The following is a 21201-nucleotide window of genomic DNA, read 5'->3' on the forward strand; positions in this document are numbered from 1 at the left end:
AGGTCCTTCCTCCGGCGCACACCTACCTCCCCCCAGGGCTTTGCAATCCTCTGCTCCCCCCCGCCCCTCTCCCTGGCCCCGGGTGGCCTCGTGGAAGGCGTGCGAGCCCCCCCGCCCCCTCCCAGCCCTCTCCGGCCCAAGGCTGCTGCTGCTGCTGCTGCTGCTGGTGCTGCAGCCCCTCCTGCCCGCTGACCGTGACTGCCGCCGCTGAAGGAGCGAGGCGGAGAGAGAGAGGGGGTCTGTGAGAAGGACCCGGGCAGGCACCGGCGCCTACTGCAATGTGCCGGGGAGCCGCCGCCTCCTGGCCCCAGCCCCTCTGAGCCAGCCTCGGGGGAGTGGAGGAAGAGGACGAGCGGAACGAGGCAGCTGCGAACCGCAGAGACAGAGAGAGGAGAGGAGAGGAGAGGAGAGGAGAGGAGAGCGCGATCGGGAGAGACAGAGGGAGCAAGAAAGCCGGGAGAGAGCGCGGGCGAAGAGAGAAGGAGGAGCAGCAGGGGCAGGGCGCACCATGCCGGGCTGGAAGAAGAACATCCCCATCTGTTTGCAAGCCGAGGAGCAGGAGAAAGGTGAGCGCGCGCGCCAGGGCGAGGAGCAGGAGGAGGAGGAGAAGGAGGAGGGACCTGGAGGGCAGGTTCGGCCCGGGCAGCCTGCCTGCCGCGCCTCCATCTCCGCCTCCGCCTCCTTGCGCCCAGCCCGGCCTGGGACCCGGCTCGGGGCTCGCGATCTCGTTCTTCCACCCGTCTGTCGGTCCGGTGCCTGGAGTCCCTACCCCTCGCTAAGATGGGGGAGGGGAACCGCTGGCACGGGGCGGGGGCGCGCAGCAGGCAACCGAGGGGGACTCTTCCATAATCAACTTTTAATTCGGAGAAAGTTTCCCGTTGCGGTGGGCACAGCCTCCTCCATACCTCCCTGTCTAGGGTGCTGGGGGGCTCCGAGAGGTGTTGGGGAGGGGGCGGGGTCTTTCGTAGTTCTCCAAAGTTGACTTTTCAAACTTTCCCCCTTCTCCTCCTGCTGCTGCCCTCCCCTACACACACCTTGTCCCCGCCTCTGGCTTTGGCAGCAAAGTAAGTTGCCAAGCCCAAAGTTGCTGGAGATTCCTCTAACTAGAAGGATGAGAGTGGGGGCGGGGCGCGCCGGGCCACTGCAGGTCTCGGGAGGGGGGGGTGGTTCGAAGGAGGACTGCGCCTTAGCTGGAGAATTTGTGCCTGGGAGGAACTGGGGGTGAATTACATCCCAGCTCAGTCCCCTTGAATTAATACTGCAGCATTTTTTAAAATTACTATGTATTTTTTTTTCCCTAATGCATGCACTGTGGCTTTGCGGATCTGTTTAGCAGCCAGGCCCTTTAGTTTGCATATTTGCTTTCCATTGATTGGGAGGGAGAAAAAAGTTGAAGGCCTCCTTTTGCCCACTTACAAAGAAAGGAAGGATTTCATTATGGTCATTTTAGTAGTCTTTAGATTGTCTGGAAGAAAGCCAGGGAGTTCAGCTCTGTAACCTGGATAGATGTGCTTTTTGCGCCCGGCTTGCCTGTTTGAGGGTCTATGGAGCAAAAGGTCATAGAGTCATAGGGGTCATAGAGTGAAACTAGATTCTGGGGCTCTGGATTCTAGGATCTAATCAGGTTGCTTACTCGCTGTTATATGTCTAGCAAGGACTTATTCCCTCCCCTTCCCCAAATCTGGCTTCCACCAGAGTTCATTTCAGGTTCCATATGAAATGTAGTCCTTTAAGGCTTAATAGTAGTGAATGAGTGAGAGGAAGGCAATCTGGTGTGAAGATGAAATAGCTAGCTGTCCTTGTATAGCTAGCTCAGAAATTTGATTACTTTATTAATGGTAGTTCCGCTATAGGCCCTATCAAAAGTTTTAAGCTTCTGTAACAATGGTTAGTAATGCAGTACTAATGTGTAACCCTGTTCTTCCCTAGATGACACAGCCAGTCTTTGCTTTATCTGTCAATTAATCAGAGATTTCATTCTTTCCTAATAGTAATCTTTATTTGAGTTTATTAAATGTGTACCTTCATTATTTGGCATGGTTTCTAGCAGGTGACCTTAAATTTGCCAAATCAAAGAAACCCTGTTTAGGAAATTTTGTCTTTCCTCTTAGTAAATCTCATTTCCAAGATAAGGATTTCAGACACAATCGTTTTTTGGCTGGGGGAAGACTTTGCAAGTGAAAGTGTCCTGTCTGGGATTGACTGTCTCTCTCCCATCAGCTAAACCTCATGATACACTTGATATTAAATGTATCAGTTGTTTGCTGAAAACTTCAGCAAGACTGCCAACATGTTTTATAGGAATACTGAAATGGCTGCATTTTGGTATTGTCACAAAGTGCACTTGGATGTCTTTCGGAAAGATATGGTTACTTTGAAAGATGATCACCTAATCTGCTCTATAGAGATAAGACCCAAATTCTTCCAACACACTCAAATCTGAGTCAGAAATTGGGTGTGCTTTCTTATCTCCAACAGGAGTATACAGCTGAACATTTGTTACTAGGTATCTCTTTCACATTAATGTCTTCTCAGCCCTTGTTTATAGAGGTGAATTCCTAAAACAATTAGGAAATGTTTGGTTACTTTATTCATTCTCTGTGTGCCCTCTCATTGGATATTCAACAAATAACATTTATTAGATTTATTATTTTAATCTCTGGTCCACTTTGCATGTATTTATGTGTTGTGTGTGTATTTTAAAACAAACTTGGCCATCTTAATGGTTTTTAATGCTTCCCATCAGTGCCTACTGCTTAAGCTCGGTTTATCGTTTTGGAAGACTTGCTGGGCAAAATCTTGTTATTTGCATTTGAAATCAGATTACATTTTCCCTCTAAGGAAACTAAGGAATATTTTAGGAGCTCATCAATAGTACTGACCAAAGTTGTCCTCAAATATGATTATGGTAGTAAATGACTTAAATGTTGAAATTGGTTAAAAGAATAATGAAACAAGGGGCATACCTTTGGGAAGGGTATTGTTTGGGGGGTGGAACTGACTAAGAAGTCAGTTGCAAATACTGTACAGTGAAATTTAAGGTTGTTTGTTCCAAAAGAGTCCTGCCTATGATTTTTCCAGAAAATGCCCATTTAAGTACTATAAAACCCATTATGGAAACTACCCTAGCATGAAGAATTTTCCTGGAATTTTTATTTAGCTAAACCTCTTATTAAGTCCAATACAGTGTAACACAAGATACCTGCATAAAAGTTACGCTTAATTTAGATTCTGTAAAGGTAATTTTTGTAAGATGAGTTATTTTGTACATCTTTGTATTTGAAAAAATTCCAAGTCATTAAGAAAAACATAATTTTAATATTGTCCTATGCAGAGGATAAAAGAAGCTTTACTGTTCTACATCACAACGATTAAGTACAAAGTAGCCATAGTAACTTAGATTCATCTTGAAGAGGTCTGTCAAGATTTATATGAAGTGAGCTATCACTTTTGTGCAGTGTGCCAAGCACTAGAACAGTGGCTGCTGTAAATGCTGTCACTTCCAAAATGACATGTTAAGACTTACCCATGTAAGATGACATATCATTAAAATTCAGGGCACATTTCCCTGCTCCTCCCCCTAATATTTCTGCCTGAGCTGCTAAACCAAATCTAGTTATGTCACCTGATACACTTTTGTGGTGACATTTGAGCAAATGTTTTAAGAAAAGGAGAATGTTTCTGGAATTTTTTTTCTGCTTGATATCCCTTCCAATACAGTTAGATAAAATAATTTTATTGGCTGCCACCTCTGTCTCATAGCTGAAAATGCCTAGCAGAAATAGTTAGGAGACTGGTTTCAGCAAATAATGATGTTGTTCACTTATATTGTGTATTTTCTCTTCTGGCTTAGGTAATCATGTGGTTTTTTTTTTTTTGAGTAGTACACAAAATTAAGCAGACTATTTAAAAAAGGTATTTAAATATAAACCAGTAAACATACTTTCCGAATTTTATTATTGAAGAGGGAATAGAGAAAAGAACAAAAAAAAAAAAAAGAAAAACCTTACTTGTACTTTTTAGAATATGGTAGCAAATTAATTTTGTCCTATTTTACAATTCGACTAGCATGAATATTATCCTCTTATAGAGAGGACAGTTTTTTTTTTACATTAGCATATATTCATTCTCTATTGCAGAGTCCTTGAATTTTGTAAAGTGAACTTTTTCCCCTCATTAGTTTTAGAAGTCTACTGATGGAACTTTTCTCTGAATTTCTAGAGGATTAATCATAATGTCTGATTAAAAAAAAAGAATTGAAGAGAATTGAAGAAACATTTAATTTTTACATAGATATAAAAGCCCAAGTGCTGCTTTGGAGGAATGCCTTATTTGTTTACTTAGTTGTAGAAAGAGATTTAGTGAAAGTAAGGATCAGCTGACAAAACTTGAATGAGCTTCTTCACTGTGACTAAATAGGAAACTTGTTAAAAAAAAAACCCAACCAGTTTTGTTGTTTTGCAAACATTTACTTAAATAAAGTCATTCCTCTGGTTGGGTAACTATCTGGCTGCCTAATGGCTATTTTTTTTTTCTTTAGATAAAGTTATTTTGCTGTAGTAACTTGATTAGTTTCTTATCTCAAGATAGAGGGGGAAAATCATGATGACATAGCATAAGAAAACTGACTATTGAGTGACAGTTATGTCTAGCCTGCTGTATTAGCTACAGAGAATGTAAACAGGAATTTATTTAAAGAAATTAAGCTTTGAGCAGTTATTTTTGGTTACATTAAAGCAGTTGTACTTAAAAGTAAAATAGAGAATACCGTCAGAGAACCTGTCTCATATTTTGGCTTTTCAGTAAGAAATAAACTCCAATGACTTCCCAAATTCCCTCAGGCATTAGAAAAAGTAATCAAGCTATTGATGCAGATAAATTTCCTTATTAATAAAGAGGTTTACTTGTTTAGGCATGTTGGTAGTCAAAGTATGTTGCCTACTTATGGGAGAGATGAAGTCTCTGTATGAGTATCTGAGGATTAAAATCTTGCTGAAATAATTAAACTTTCTTTCTTATTATGTTTTATTTTCAACATTGATTAGATGCCTAAACTGCTGTTAGAAACAGCCTGGAAAAGAAACAGCTTCAGCCCATGGAGAGGCACACTTCCTAATACTTAACCTTTGAAAAATAAATTAGAGGTTTCTGTGTCTCTAAAATAATTTAAATCATTCAAAATCTTATGAAAAATATTACAGACCCATAAAATATTAATCCTAGGAGGGATCTTTAAAAATCTAATTAGAACTCCTCATTTTATTAATGAGAGGATTGAGAATCAGAGAGGTTAAGTGATTTACCTAAGGTCACACAGTAGGAACAGAGAACCTAGTTTTCCTGACTCTTCTTGGTCCAGTGCCCTTTCCACTCTACCACATTGCCTGTCTTCATAAGAACCTATGCTGAAAAGATAATTAAATACATACTTTGGTAGAGAAGTTAAAAGTAATTAGTAATTGAGGACTATAAAAATAATTAGTTGTCACCTTGCACACAATTTATCAGAAGTTGGCACCTGTCATGTTATGTCAATAGGGATTTTCTGCCTCTCAGAAGATTAGGATAACTGCTTGGTTAATATTCTAATATGGATGACAAACTCCTTGAAGGCAAGAACTATGGCTTATTTATATTTATATTTATATGCTTAACATGATGTTGTGTACAGAATTGTTGCTTAATAATTATTTACATAGAGAAGAGGACTAATAGAGTTTGTACTGTTATGTGTTAAGATCAGCAGTGGTAACAATAATGTTAAATTTATACTGCAACTTTTAAAGAGGTCAGAGTATTTTCCTATTTCCTTTTTTTGTAACACCTCTGTGAACTAGATTGGAGGAAAGTATAGGCCACATCCTATAAGGACCCTGAGAACTTTAAGGCATATTTATGGTTCTACTGTATGCTGCAGAATCTGAAATCAAAATTCATATATTTAAGAATAAAAGAGCCTGGATATAGCCCTAGCTGTACCATGGAATGGCAGTGAGACCTTGGCCAATTCATTTAACTTCTCCGGGCCTCTGTTCACATACCTGTAAAATGAGAGGATTGATTTGCTAATCTCTAAGGTTGCTTCCAGCTCTGAAATTCTAAGAAACTGAATCTTATGTGCTTTGTCTGTTTCCATATGCTGCCTTCCAAATGTGGGCTTAAAACCTTCCTTTTCAATTTAGCTTACTTGGGACCTAGAAAGGAAGAGGCAAATACATTCATAAAGAACTGATATTCCTACTGATGCGCAATCCAGCTATTTGAATGAGAAAGGTCATATATCAAGTCATGATTGTCATGTGTATATATACATACACATACATGTACGGTGTGTCTATATACATGTATGCTCACACAAACAAATGCTGCAATTGGGACTTTATAGGGAATATCTTTCTTATCTAAACAGTTAGATTGTAAAAATGTCATATACATCAGTAGTGTAGTCAGTTCTTTGTGGAAGAATTGATCTGAGTCCCCACTCAATAGGGGAAAAATTCAAAACAGACCTAGTCCCCAATCCTACATCCTTATTTGTAGCAGGAGCATGTCTACTCCTGTCATCCTCAAACATTTAAATGCACTTTCCTATAGAAACACTATTAGAAAGGACAGTTAGCTTCTATTCCAACTCTAACATTTTATGGTCCTAGAAGAGTATCAGTATGTTGTGGGTATTTAAACCCATAATATCAGCTTTTAGGGACTGGCCTGAAAACCTAGGCACCATTTAGAACATTGTTCTTCTGGAAAAGGAATATTTTCTGAATTCCAAACAATGAACTTTTAGATGAACTTTAGTGAATTTCCAGCTAGCTGTAACTAATTAGTTGTAAGATTGTTGCTGTTAGTGAAGTTACTTTGGTCCTGCCCTGCTTTGCTGCTGTATGCTGCCTTCCAAACGGAGGCTGAAAATTTTCTCTCTCAGTGTCTCTTACTTGGGACCCAGAAAGGAAGTGGCAAATTCTTTCATAAAGAACTGACACTTACTGATGCAGGAGATTTTTATCATCCAGTTGTTTGGATGATAAAGAGGAAAGAGGATTAGAGCGGGGCAGTAGAAAGACTATGGGGTTGAGAATCAGGAGTCTTCCAAGTCTGCTACTTACTAGCTATGTGACCTCGAACAGGTCAATTTTGCCGAGGTCTAATGCCAAGGTGACTGACCTCCTGGCAAATGAAGGTCCCTGGATTCCAGCACAGACATATTCTTAGGGCAAGGGAGTCTCAGAGGCACAGTATGCACTGAACTGAGCCCAGCCAAATCTTGCTATTCCTAGCTCTTACCCAATTGCAGATATCTTGGCTCCTGGGTAATAAGACTATGCAGAATAGTGTTTCAGAAAGCACCCTCTGTGCCTCTTATCCCCTTCTCCTCTCTACCCCCATGTTGGTACCCTGACCCAAAGCTCTGGATACCCCATCTTAGTTATGACAGTTATTCTCTTGAAACCATTCTCCTCAAAAAGTGCAAACAGAAGCACACATGTAACATCATACATAGACAGGACCTGACTCCTGGGTCTCTGTTGCCCAGACAACAGCTGATGCTATACTATCTCCATTTCCTTTTTCTGACTCTCCTAAAACGTTTTGACTAACTAGGTGTACTCCACAATTTAACTACCTATTGCTTCAGGTTCTGCAGTATAGAAGCTAGGATCCTGGGGAAAGCACAGTTCTTGCTCTTCTCTGGCCCTTTCCCCCACTCCTCTGCTAGAACTTTTGTCTTTCTTGGTGTTGACTTTTGGTTCCATCACTTGTAAAATGGCTGTAATGATACTTTTAGTAGTGTTAAGTGTCTCCAGTCCTTAGAGTGTTGGACCTAGAGTCATGAAGACCTGAATCTAAATCCATCCTCAGGCACTTATTAGCAGTGTACCCCTGGCAAGTTACTTCACCTCTATCTGCCTCAGTTTCTTCATGTGTAAAATGAGACTAATAGTAGCACCTGTCTCTTAGGGTTGGTGTGCATATAAAATGAGGTAATATTTGTAAAGCACTTTGAAAGCCTTAAAGCACTATATTAACGCTAGGTATCATCAACAATAGTACTGCTAAGTGTTATGTAAATGTTGGTTGTAATAATTGTTGTTATTATTTTTTGCTGATAATATTGAATAGCACCTAAAGGCCATAGTGACTTCTCTGTTTCCTCTTCTTGGGAAGGTATGGAGGGATAGGGTTAATTTTGAAGCAACAAGGAGAGAATTTTGGGTTCCCAAGAGCTTCCTTATCCCTTGGCATAATGAACTGATTCCTCCATCCTCTCCCCTTGACAGTAACCATCTCTGTAGAGACTATTGGGCTACTTTTTCTACCTTTGGAGAGAATACTTAGAAGAGCATGTTGCACAGAGTAGGTAGTTAAATATTTATTCAATTGAATCAAAGATCAGTTGTGTGATTACATGTATATCTTACTTTATATGATAGCTGAATAAAAATAATTATTTTTTGAAAATCAAATGTATTTTAAGTGCATTTTAGTTGTGAATACTTTTGTAAAGAGAAAGAATATCCCCTAATTTATCTGGTTTGCAAATCTAGATTTTCATCTCTCAGATTTACTTGAAATAGGCTCACCTAAAATTAGTACTCAATCAGCTGAGTCACAGGTCTTCAGCAAGTGAGTACTTCTGTAAGACTTTAGAGTTCTTAAACTGGGGTCCTTTAACTAGATAGATAATTGCATTACAATATAATACTCTGTATTGGTTTAAAAATCTTATTCTGAAAGGAGGTCCGTAGGCTTCAGGAGGCTGCCAAAGGTGGAGTACAAAGGTTATGAAACTCTGATTTTGAATATTTAGCAGATGTTGGTATTTTGTACCATGCATTGTTTGGAGCCCTTGGCATCTTTGATAATGCTGTTAATATTCTCTGTGTAATTAGTAGAATCTTGACCTGGTAGGTCAAGAACTCTCTGTTTCCTCATCTGTAAAACGAGGGGGTTGGACCAGAATTAGATGGTCTGGGAGGTCCTTTACAGCTCGAAATCTATGGGTGTATGATCTTCAGTCCCTTAGCTGTTACTTCTTGACTGGTTTCATTGACTTCTGTCTTTTCTTGATCCTCCTCGAAGCACGGGGAGAGAATGGCATCCTGATTCCCAAAGGGTGATTCTGAACTTTGAATCCCATCCCTGCCAATGTACCTTTTCTTGGAGAGCACTATCCTTTGCTGCTGTTGCTGGCAGCGGAAGACTCCTGAGTGAAATCATTGGACCATGCCTTCCCCCTTTTCCCCACCTCCCTACAAGAATCTTATCTTTCCAGAGCTTAAATGCTTCAACTGAAGCTCCACAATTGGATAGTAATATTCTAGGGAGAATTATTTCTTATTGGATGGGAGAACAGGCTAGATGACTTCTAAAGCACCTTTCTAGCACCAGAGATTCTATTCTAAGTTGAATTCTTACCTGCATTTGTGTGCTGTGTTAGAAATAGGAGGAGTATAATGCATATGGAGTCTTAAGTTCAAATTCTGCCACTGTCACTTAGCTTTATAAACGTGGACGTCACTTAACCCCTCTAAGCCGTAATTTCTTGGTCTGTTATAAAATGGACGTCCTGTAGATCATGTTATGAGGATCAAATGAAATCATGTATGTAAAGCACTTAAATCACTAAATAAATGTGAACTCTTATTACTATTCCCTACCTTACAGAGCTGTAAAATAGAACTGACAGGTCTTAGTCCTATTTTTTCCCCTTATCTCATGGGTAGCTTATGGGATGATATGAACAAGAGTTGCACGTGATGGGCAGGTATGAATGGACTGTGATCTTTGTTATTGGAAGGAACATGATGAACTCACGGAGACATTTGAGTATTTGAGAATTTTTATTGCCATATTAATTGACGTTTTGAAGAGGTGAATTAGTGGGGAAAACAACAACAGGATTGAAACCCTGGGCTTTTCTCTTTCGGTTCTATATTATATTTAATAAGGTACTTCCCCTCCTCCCCCATCTGTAATTAAGATGCTTCTTGAGAACCATATTGCCCTTTAGGGTCATGAAGTCTATCTAATTCTCTCTTCTTTGTGATGTCTATACATTGGTAATTTTCAATCCATTTTATAAAATACCTTCTTAAGATAACTTTACCTTAAAGAGAAAACTACCATCTGGAAAGGCAATATGATGGAATTGAAAGGACACAGGATTTGGAAACAAAAGATGGGTTAATGTCTGACTTTGTCATTTGCTGGCAGTGTGACTTTGGTCTAGTATGTCACTTAACCTTTCTGAGCATCAATTTTCTTATCTGTAAAATTGGAATAGCAGTAGTTGTATTACTTAGTTGTGTCAGTTGGTTTTGAGGATCAGATTAGATTCAGTGCTCTACAAATATGTTATTATTGCCAGACTTTGTTAGTAATAAAACCTTACCCTAATTTTACTGACTTTATTTTAACTTAAAAAAAAAAAAACAACAAACCTAACAGTATTTTACCAGACACTGGTATAGCCTCTTGACTGTGGGTCATGTGCTGTTGTATAATATGAAATTAACAAGGGGAAATACGAGCTTTCTGTTGATGAACCTGTAGAGAAATATGGGGTTTTGTTCATTTTATAAATATATGAAATTGTACTCTTTCTGTTTAATCAGTAAATATTTGGACTAAAGTTCTCAAATGTAAGATGTACTATACTTTTCTACAGGTCTTGCAAAGTTCATTTACCATTTTACATTAATTCATCTTCAGAGTGTTATTTCTAATTTTGTCTAAGATTTCTTTAAAACAAATAACTAGGAGAATTTTCAAGTTCTCTCATGAACAGGTGAATAGTCTATACTGTTTGGGTATACTGATTTCTCTTGGCCCAGCACTGTATCCACTATATCTGCCTCCTAGCTGCCCCTCCTGGAAGTAATAGGTTCTCCCTTACTGGAGACCTTAAAGAAAAGTCTTTTACCAGGTATGTGGTAGTGGGTATTCTTATCTAGGGATGAGTTCAATTAGATGACCTCTGCTGTGGTTTCCATTTCTGAGACTCTGTGTGTATATGTGTGTGTGTGTGTGTGTGTGTGTGTGTATGTGTGTGCATGTGTGTGTTTTTCAATAGCTGTTGAACTAGTCAGTCAGTATGAAAATATGATGTAGAGGTTTAATCATAAATTGCTTAAATTTTTGATCGGCTAAGTAAAATTCATCAGTTGAGAAAAAGTTTATGAAATGAAGTCTCTTCCTTTTAGTATAGCTATTTGCACAAAACACAGTAGGAAACAACATGCAAACATGATAATCCTTTCTATGAAATTGTAACTTCTAAAAATGTACTTATTTGGTATTTATAAGGTTTTATGGAAAATATTTATTTTGGAGGAAATAGGCTATCTTTTTCTTTTTTGAAGTTTCTGAGTTTCCATTAGTTATACCTCTTGTTACTAAAATTCTTTAATTACACAGAATACTGAAACCAGTATACTTCTCTTTTTGTGAAATCAAACAAAAGTCAGCTTGCTACATGAGAAACCTTTTTTAAAAATTTTAAATATTATATCATGAACTTAAAAATATCAACCAACATGAATATTTCAATGTACAAAGAAAAACAAAATGAGGATTATATATAGACTCTGAATTCTTACGCACAACTTATTTTTCCCCAGTAATTTATCACTTTTTTCTAGAATTCAAATTTACTTTGGTAGTTCTAATGCTGCCCTGCTTGACTTTGTCCCCTTCTGAACTTTCTTTTTCTTCCCTTCCCTTTTCTTTTCCCTTTCCCTTTTCCCCCTTTTCTCTTTCCTTCCTTTCCTTTCTTTTCCTTTTAAATGATTCATTTATATTTTCCCTTCTCTCTCTCTCTCTCTCCTCTCTCTTCTCTCTCTTTCTTTGTGTCTCTCTCTCTCAGTGTCTCTCTCTCTCTCTCTAGTATTACTCTGCAGTTGTCCAATTAAAAACCCACACTTTGAATGTTGTGCCTGTCATGGCAGCATCTCAGTTGGCTTTTCAGTGGTCTTTAACCTTGAACATAATGTTTCTGTTACTTTGGAGTCTCCCTTGGATTATTCCATTAGGACCATAGGATTTAGAGCTAGAAGTCACCTTGAAGATCATCTAGTCCAATCCCTCTTATCTTATCAGGAAAATGAGGCCCAGAGCAGCCCAGTGCCTTGCCCATGATCATAGATGGACGACTGCGTTAACCTCCTAATTACAGTAGGATACAATATACTCCCAATTACAGTAACCTCCTAATTGTTCTTGCTGCTTCAAATCTCTTCCTCCACTCCATACTCTGTAAAACCACCAAAGTGATTTACCTCAAGTGTAGATCTGGTCTAATCACATCTCCCTACCCCTTCCTCAGCCTGGTAAACTCCAGCGGCTTTACTCTATAATCAAATATAAAGCCCTTTGTTTGGCATTTAAGGCTCTTTATAACCCAACCCCTTCCTAAAGAGGTGCAGCATGGTGAAGTGGATAAGGGCTCTGGACTTAAAGGCTTGGAGGTTTTTGTTATTGTTTAGCCATTTCAGTTGTATCTTGACTCTTCGTCACCCCATTTGGAGTTTTCTTGGCAAAGATACTGAAGTGGTTCCTCATTTCCTTCTCCAGCTCATTTGACAGATGAGGAAACTGAAGCCAACAGGATTGAGTGACTTGCCCGAGGTCACACAGTTAGTAAGTGTCTGAGGCCAGATTTGAGCTTGGGAAGATGAATCTTCCTGACTCTAGACCTGTCACTCTATCCACTGTCCCACCTAGCTGCCCTCAAATCTGGATTCAAATCCTGCATCAGACATTTACTAGCTGTGTGACACTAGACAAATCACTTAGCCCTGTTTGCCTCAGTTTCCTCGTCTGTAAAATGAAAAGGTTGGATTCAGTGGCCTCTAAGACCTCTTTTGTCTCTAAATCTAAGATCCTGCCTTTCCAGTCTTCTCACACTTTATTTACTACCTCTATGATAAGGTGATACAGGCTTCTCCAATTTCCATGCCTCTGCATTGGCTGTCTTGCATTCCTGGAATGCTCTTTTTCTCACTTTCACCTCCTGAAGGGAAGAGGTGGTGAAGGGAATAAGCATTTACACAGTACCTACTATGGACTAAGTGATTTATAAATATTGTCTTATTTGATCCTCACAAAAACCTTGCAAATAGGTGCTGTTATTACCCTCAATTTACAGTTAAGGAAACTGAGGCAAACCAAGGTTGACATCTACCCAAATGAAACCTTTAGGAGACCTTTCCTCATCCCTCAATCTGTTACAGCCTTTCCCTCTACAGGAAAGGCAGGGGTGGAGGGAGTAGAGGTGGGATGTTTCCTTAACTTCTGTTTTTGTTGTATTTTGTATTTATTTGTTTACATACTGTTTTCTCCATTCGTACATAAATTCTTTGAGAACAAGGACTCTTTACCTTTTTTTTGTGTCCCTAGAACTTAGCACAATTACTAGCACATAGCAGGCACTTAATAAATGCTTGTTGATTGAATGATTAAATCCAAAAAGAAGACATTTAGTAGGGAGATATGTAATGTCTTATATTTGGGTTAAAAAAAGTTAACAAAGACATGATAGTGGAGAAATATGGCTAGACAGTAGTTTATCTGAATAAAATCTGGAGATGCTAGAGTACTGCAAACTCAATCTGCGTCAGAAGTGTGATAATGACAGCCAGCAGACAAGCTAAAGCAATTTTAGGTTGTATTAAAAAAGACATAGTATTCCCTCATCAACAAAGTAATAATCCCATGATACTTTGACTTGTTCAGACCACATCTAGAATATTGGGTTTATTCCAGAGTGTCAGATTTTTAAAAGGACATAACCCATAAGCTGGAGAATATCCAAAAGAGATTACCAAAGATGGTCATGTTATGCAGTTGTTTCTCAGTCATGTCTGAATCTTTTTGACCCCATTTGGGGTTTTCTTGGCAAAGAAACTGGAGTGGCTTGCCATTTCCTTTCTCCAGCTCCTTTTACAGATGAGGAAACTGAGGCAAACAGGGTTAAGTACTTGTCCAGAGTCACACAGCTAGTAGTGTCTGAGGCCTGATTTCAACTCACAAAGGTGAGTCTTCCTGACTCCAGGCCCAGTACTTGATCCACTATGGCGCCTCCTAGCTGCCCCTCATGGAAGTAATAGGTTCCCCCTTACTGGAGGCCTTACAGAAGTCTTTCCAGGTATGTGACAATGGGGATTCTTATCTAGAGTTGAGTTCAATTAGATGACCTTTGCTGTGGTTTCCATTTCTGAGACCATGTGCTTTTTGTAACTTCATTAGGGCCTATGTATATATTTTTGGAATGGGACTAGAAGAGGTTAAAAGAAAGGATTTTTAAGTGATTGAAAGGTATTGTTTGCATTTGTAATTTCCTCTTCTTTAAAGTTTCAGTTTAGGGACTAAGTTTTTTTTTAATTAATTTTTTAATTTTAATTTTAATAAGCCAAGGCAGCTTTTCAGCCATAGTCCACAACTGGTATCTTTATCAGGACCAGAGGTGTATTGGGATGCCCAATAGTCTAGAACTCCAAGCCTAGAAGTTATAGTAGAGTGAGGTACATTTGGGGTGGTAGGTAGGGTAGATAGAGAGATGGATGCTACCTGGCATTCTCTTTATTCATCATAAGGAGCAGTAAGCACCTGGCTGCACCTACAGTTAATCCCTTGATACTCTAAAAAGCACAAAATTCTTTGCTGCCTAGTAAACACCTATTGTCAGGAGAGTTGCTCATTTAATAATAATGATTGACTTTAGGGGCAGCTAGGTGGTGCAGTGGATAGAGCACCAGCCTTGGAGTCAGAAAGACCTAAATTCAAATTCTGCCTCAGATTACTTACTGGGTGACCCTGGGCAAGTCACTTAACCCCATTGCCTCTCCCCTTAAAAAAAAAAAGACTTAAAAAATAATAACTGACTTTCATATAACACTTTAAGGGTTTGGTTTGTTTTTTTTTTAAATGATCTCATTTGATTCTTTCAATGACTTTCTAGAGTAGGTACTACAGGCAATTCTATCCCTATTTTACACAAGAGGACAATAGCATTCACAGAAATAAATGACTTGCCTAAGGTCACACAACTAGTAAGTATGAGAGGCAGAATTTGAACCCAAGCTCTTTTTCTCTTTCTCCATTACCTAATGTGGCTTCTGGGAAATCACACGGAATAAATTGTGCTTCCTTCTGAAAATGGTAGGGCCAGATAAACTGGGAGTTTGACACCTGAATTTAATAGATTTCTTAAAGTTTTTGGAAATTTATGACCTAGATCCAAAACAGTAGTCCGAAGTGGAAGATGAAGTAGAGCATTGGATGATGGTACCAAGAATCATCACTCGCTACTCTACTAGAGAATTATTTTCTAGAAGAAAAAAAAAGAATTATGTACTCAGCATCTGAAATAATGTGCTGCATTTGGGAAAAAATGTGGTTAACGATTTCTTCCTTATTTATATTCTGACCTATAATATTTGTGTCCAGATAGACTGTTTTTTCCTACCATAGTCTTTCTCCTACCCCCACTCTTGATTTTACCAAGATTAACAGTATTTCCCTAAAAGCCTCCTTTTTTAAAAACAAGAGAAACATAATTGTTTTTTCTAGTACATAACAACATGTCAGTAAAATGAAGATTAGTATATTGTGCCCTGTTTCTCTAAGCCAATTCATCAAACTCTAAAAGAGTCAACAAAGAAATAGCCCTAAATTGAATAATTTATTGTTCCATTTATTATTTTACTTGATATCAAGCTCAGGAAATATATGCACTCGATTTCCTTGCTAGTTACTGAAACTGAAGTGTTGTGTAGCATAAGGATGAAGAAAAGTTTACATGCTTTTTCAGAAAGCATAAATTTACTACACATTGCAATCACTTTGTTTTAAGACTGTGTTTCAGTATATTCATGTACACTGAATGTTTTGCTCCCTTATGGAGATTCAGATCCCAATATCTACCATGCTCATGAATCATACTGAGATGTAGGCATTTGCTTAATGTAGTAGTGGGTGCTTTTCTCCCCCTCTTACCCAACACATCTTTGAAAACTAAATCTCTCTGACCCCTATTAAACATAAATTGACATTTGTTTATGTCACAAATGATTTTCATGCAATTTTTTCCAAATGAGTTAGTAGCTAGCTCAGAGGTATCCCTCTCCACCCCATTTCCTGCCAATGTTAGATGTCAACATACTGATGTTTGCTCAACTATACTAACCTCCCATTTCCTCATTCTACTTGGCTTCCATGACCTACTCCTCCACTGGAACTCAGCTCCACATAGGGATGGTCATACCCTTACCATTACCCAAAAATATTCCACTTCTTTTCGGAGAAAAGTTCTGAAATTCCTCTATCTGATTATAATCTTATTATTTCATCTCTCCTTGTGTCTTACTTCTTCTAAGACCATTTTTTGTCTTTAATTGTACTTCTGATACCTATACCCCTCAGTATGTTTCCAAGCCATCTCCCTCGCTCTGGCTACATTCTCCTCTCTCGTCAATTTTCACCCCATAGTGAACCCATTTGGGTTCACCCATTTGTGACAATGTCTTCTACTCTTGAAATCTCTTCCTTCCTTGTCCTCTTGTTGCTTGTACGTTATTAAACCCTAGCCCCAGATTATTCTCATTATCTCCCTCCTCTATGCCTACTCATATTCTCTCCAAAGTTAACAATGATCTCTGGACTCCTAAATCTCATTGGCTCTTCTCAGTGCTCATCCTAATTGACTTTTCTATGCATTTGACACCATTAACCACTCTCTTCTGTTGGCTAAACTCTCTACTCTTAGAAAGAATGGTGAATTTAGAGTCAGGATTTGGGTTCAAATCCCACTTCTGCCCAGACTATCTGTGTGACTTTGGGCAAGTCATTAAACCTCTCTTGACCTTCATTTTCTCAACAAAATAAAGGCATTGAACTAAATGACCTTGAAAGTCCTTTCCAGCTCTAAATCTATGATCCTGTTGTCAAAGAAGATGCGGTACTGTGTTCTGCATTTTCATTAACTTATGATTATTCTAATCTAACCATTTTTCTACTCGGAGGGAGAAATGTCCAAACTGACAGTGTCCTGTCATCATCCCATGCATCTCTCTCCAAGACAAGTCATTTTGAAATCATAAATTAGAAGAGTCTTAATCAAGGAATTTTTCACAGCCAAGGCTGAACAAGTGTCTAGAATTTAGGAAGCAGTTCAGTTACCAATCTGCTTCATCAAACAGAACAATAGTCACTTAACTTTCTGAACACTCTTAGAGAATAAATTTCATTCTGTTCCTCCTTGACCATTTCCCCAAAAGACTATTATTTCTAGCTGGTCAAAGATGAACCCAAGAGATGCTTCTACTAACTGAAGTAACCAAAGAGGCTTCTTCCTTCTCTTAGGTGGCTATCCCCCCAGTCCCCTCTGGGCATGAGGAAAGAGGGTACATCTCTTAGGTGAGTAGTTAAAGGGCATTTTGGCCTTGGGTAGTCACACCCTAAGTACCTCAGGGATCAATGTGGAGAAAAGGGAGCAAGACGTTTTGGAATTAATAAAGAAAAACTAATAAGAGCTTCTCTTTCAGATTAATCCAAAGAAGTAGGACAAATTTAAATGCTTTCTTAATATTTCTAAAAGGGGGCAATTCACATCCACAATATGATTTTTGGGGTTTTTTGACACCCTTTTTTCTTTGTTCTCTTACCTATCTGGCCACTCCAAAGTTTTCTTTACTTGATTATTTTCCACATCATTCCTACCAACTCTAGGCCCAGAAGACAGTACTAGAAGCTATGGGTAGAAGTTGCCAAGAGACAAATTTAGGCTTGAATTTAAGAAAACCTTAGTAAGAAATAGTGCTGTCCAAAAGTGGAATGCCTTATTTGGAGAGGTAGTGGGTTCCCCCCCTCCTTAGAGGTCCTCCAACAGAGGCCAGAGAGCTGCTTTTGGGTTAGTGGGGAGTCCTTCATGGATGGATTGGACCTATACATGAAAAGGCCACTGAGGACCTTTCCAACTCTCAAATTCTGTTGTTTCTCTTATAAAGAGAGTGGGAAATAAAAATCAGATTGTGGACTAATTCCATTCAAGGTGTATATTCACATATTTATTGTGGATTTATACCTTGTTTGGAAATAAAAGTAGAGAAAATAGCTGTATGCTTCTCAAATAACAGTATCCTTCCTCCTCTCCCTTAAGTATTCATCTTCCTCGCCCCTAAATATCCAGTCCCTTTGTGGTTAATCATGAGGCATTTATTAAGTGCTTACTGTATGCCAGGCACCATGCTAGATTCTGAGCATACAAAGACAAAAATGAAACATTTGCCCCCAAGGAACTTATGTTCCACTGGATATCCACTTTTTGCCATGTTTTGAGGAGGTAGTAGTAATGAAGAGATGTTTTCCCTGGACTGAGTAGAGGTAGAGGGTGTGGGGTGCCCCTTGGCAACATGATTACTAAAGCTTTTGTTAAAACATTTCCGGGTCATATAGTTCTTCCATTTTTCCATTTAGTGAATGACCCTGCTAGATATCCAAGAACTCTAGCAAGCTTGGATCTCTTTGATTCAAGGCTGCTAAGAGTAGCCCCCTTCTTTTCTCTGAGGGGTGGAGGAAGAGAGATGGTGGATTCCCTCCATTCTATTTGCAATCTGTTGCTTAGCTAGATAAAAATGAAATGGGTTTACCAGCAATGGAGAATTTAATTCAGACAATTTAGACCGTAAAAACTTGATTCTACTCAGCACTTGAAACAACTTGGATTCTTACAGATAGGATATATATATTTTAGGCCTTTAATATGTCACTTTCTCATTAAAACACTTGAGTACTAAATGATAATCCTGGATGGAACAGACACAAATTTATTTTCAACAGATCAGAAAGTCCAACAAACTGTTAGTTTGATTAGGCAATTGCAAACTTAACAGCCCAGTAATTCTTTAGACTTCTTGTTTTATATGCAGTAAAGACAGCAATAATATAATTAAAATTCAGAAAATGGCTATTTAGGATAATAGCTTTTTTCCTCTTTTAAAGGAAGATGAGAGAATTTGAATCTGCAAATTAGTTATGTTTCCTGTAGTGAGGGTGCTGTGTTTCCAACTGAACTTTAATTATGTCCCATACGGATTTGTAAATTTATTTTGGGTAATTGATTGTGTGTTTGAAATGGTTAGATTGGTGTAGTTCAAGACAAAAGTGGTTTTGTATTCTGCTTGTTTTTATTTGTTTGAATATTAATTTTAGTAAAAAACAACAACAACAAGATATTTTAGATTAAATGCAGGAACTCAAACTATTTTAGGTATCTTCGGAAATGTAACGGTGTTGTTTTCAGCACAAATATGTCATGTAATATAGTTCAACAGAAAGAGAAGAGCTCAAACGACCTGTATGTCTAAAAGCCACCCCACTGATTCAGATATAGTAAGGTTATATGAGAAATATTAAGTGCTTCTTACTTATTAAAACTTGTTAAATATAATATTTAACCATTTTACATTTATTTGTTTTCTCTGTATTCTCTATTTCTATATATACTTATGTCCCCTATTAGAACATAAGCTTCACCTTACTCTCCCACTACCCCCGTATACTTTGAGATCTCATGACACTGAGCTCCCTCCTCTTCTTTGGACCAGGTCCTCCATCTCCTGACTCCAGCCATTTTCACTATCTCCTGTGCCTAGAATATTCTCTTTCCTCATCTCCACCTCCTGTGCTCCCTGGCTTCCTTCATGTCCCAGCTTAAGTCTCGTCTTCTATGAGAAGCCTTTCCTGATCTCCTTAATGCTAGTGCCTTCCCTCTATTGATTATTTCCGATTTATCCTGGCTATATCTTGTTTGTATGTAGGTTGTCCCCCCCCATGCTGTCTACTCCATTAGATTGTGCCCTCTTTAAGGACAGGAATTTTCTTTTGCCTTTCTTTGTACTATAGGCGCTTAACACAGTGCGAGGTACATAGTAGTACATTAAATGCTTATTGCCTGACTGACAGTAAGAATTATTTCATTTCTTCTACTTGTATCCCCAGTGTCAGTCATACAGTAAGGCCTTTATAAATGTGTGTTGACTGATCCAATGATAGAGGGTTGTGCAAAGAATATCAAAACTGTCTAGAAAAGAATGATCCTACAGAAGAGTAGGAAGATTTTTGCTTTATATTGGGGTGGATAACAATAAATTGACTGTCCAAAATTCCAGAATGCGCTTTTGACTCTAATAGGTGGATATGTATTTCTGAAATGTAAATTCAAAGAAGCACTCCCTGAAACAGGACTAAAATTAATTCTATTGGGGGAAAAAAGAGGGGAGGGGATACAATACATTTGAAATTTTTCACTTTTACTTAAAAAAAATAGCATGCAGACTTTTTTTGTTTTGTTCAAACAAATGGTGCATCAAATTTTATGTTCCTATAGTTTTATTCCTACTGATGAGAAGCTTTTGATAACTTTTCGACATCATAGAGATTGAATCTATTTTCTCAATGGTGACTTTTCCCATTCAAGATGGAAATACAAGACTGGATTAATTTTTTCTAGTGTTCTAAAACAAATGTAAATATCTTAATGTAAGTTTAGTGAGTCTTTTTCCTAGATATTCACTGCATTTTGATGTAGGCATTGCAATTTCCCTTGACTATTACATGGAGGTGACATGGTACAATGGAAGGAGTGCTGGATTTGAAGTTGGAGGAGTTGGATTCCAATTCCAGCTCCACCCCTTAGTACCTGCATGTCTTTGGCAGGAAACTTCACATCTCTTGGCCTCAGTCTTCTCATCTGTAAAAGTAAAGGGGTTGGACTAGATGCTCTCTATGGTTCCTTCCAGCTTTAAATCTGTGATCCCATGATCCTATATGACCTTCTGCATTCCAGTCTCTGTGCAAGTTCTGACTACCATTAGGGGAGGGTATTTGTCCCCTTTAAAGAGATATGTCAGTTTTGAATCATGGAGGTCTACCCTTCCAAAATTTTTAATTCATAAAAAGTCTTGTGACACCCCCACTTTCCACTAACTGTTTTGGCTGGAGCTGAGGGAGGATGGGATAAATTAGTATACTCTCCAATTCTAAATAGCTCAAAAACACTGAGTCAGTGGGTAATCTTTGTCAGCCCATACTGGCTAAATAGGTCATCATCTGAGGATGTTATATTGTCTGCTCCTCAAAGGCTGTCTTTTGCCCCATTGACTGACTGGCTAGCCACAGTGACTAATGAAATCACCTACT

The 21201-nt window shown here is 38.7% G+C and overlaps 1 protein-coding gene across 3 annotated transcripts in view; it reads left to right on the top strand.

The window, feature by feature from the left end:
- The first annotated feature begins 466 nt into the window (after positions 1–466).
- GRIP1 (glutamate receptor interacting protein 1) overlaps positions 467–21201 on the top strand; it is a 790436-nt gene continuing 769701 nt past the window's right edge. For all 3 annotated transcript variants that reach the window (XM_027854162.1, XM_027854159.1, XM_027854160.1), the window contains exon 1: positions 467–566. In XM_027854162.1, coding sequence (XP_027709963.1) covers positions 509–566 — 58 coding nt within the window. In that variant the 5' untranslated portion in view covers positions 467–508. The remainder of the gene's footprint in view (positions 567–21201) is intronic.

Source organism: Vombatus ursinus, unplaced genomic scaffold (assembly GCF_900497805.2).
Source record: "Vombatus ursinus unplaced genomic scaffold, bare-nosed wombat genome assembly UNPS02010320.1, whole genome shotgun sequence".
Lineage (NCBI taxonomy): Eukaryota > Metazoa > Chordata > Mammalia > Diprotodontia > Vombatidae > Vombatus > Vombatus ursinus.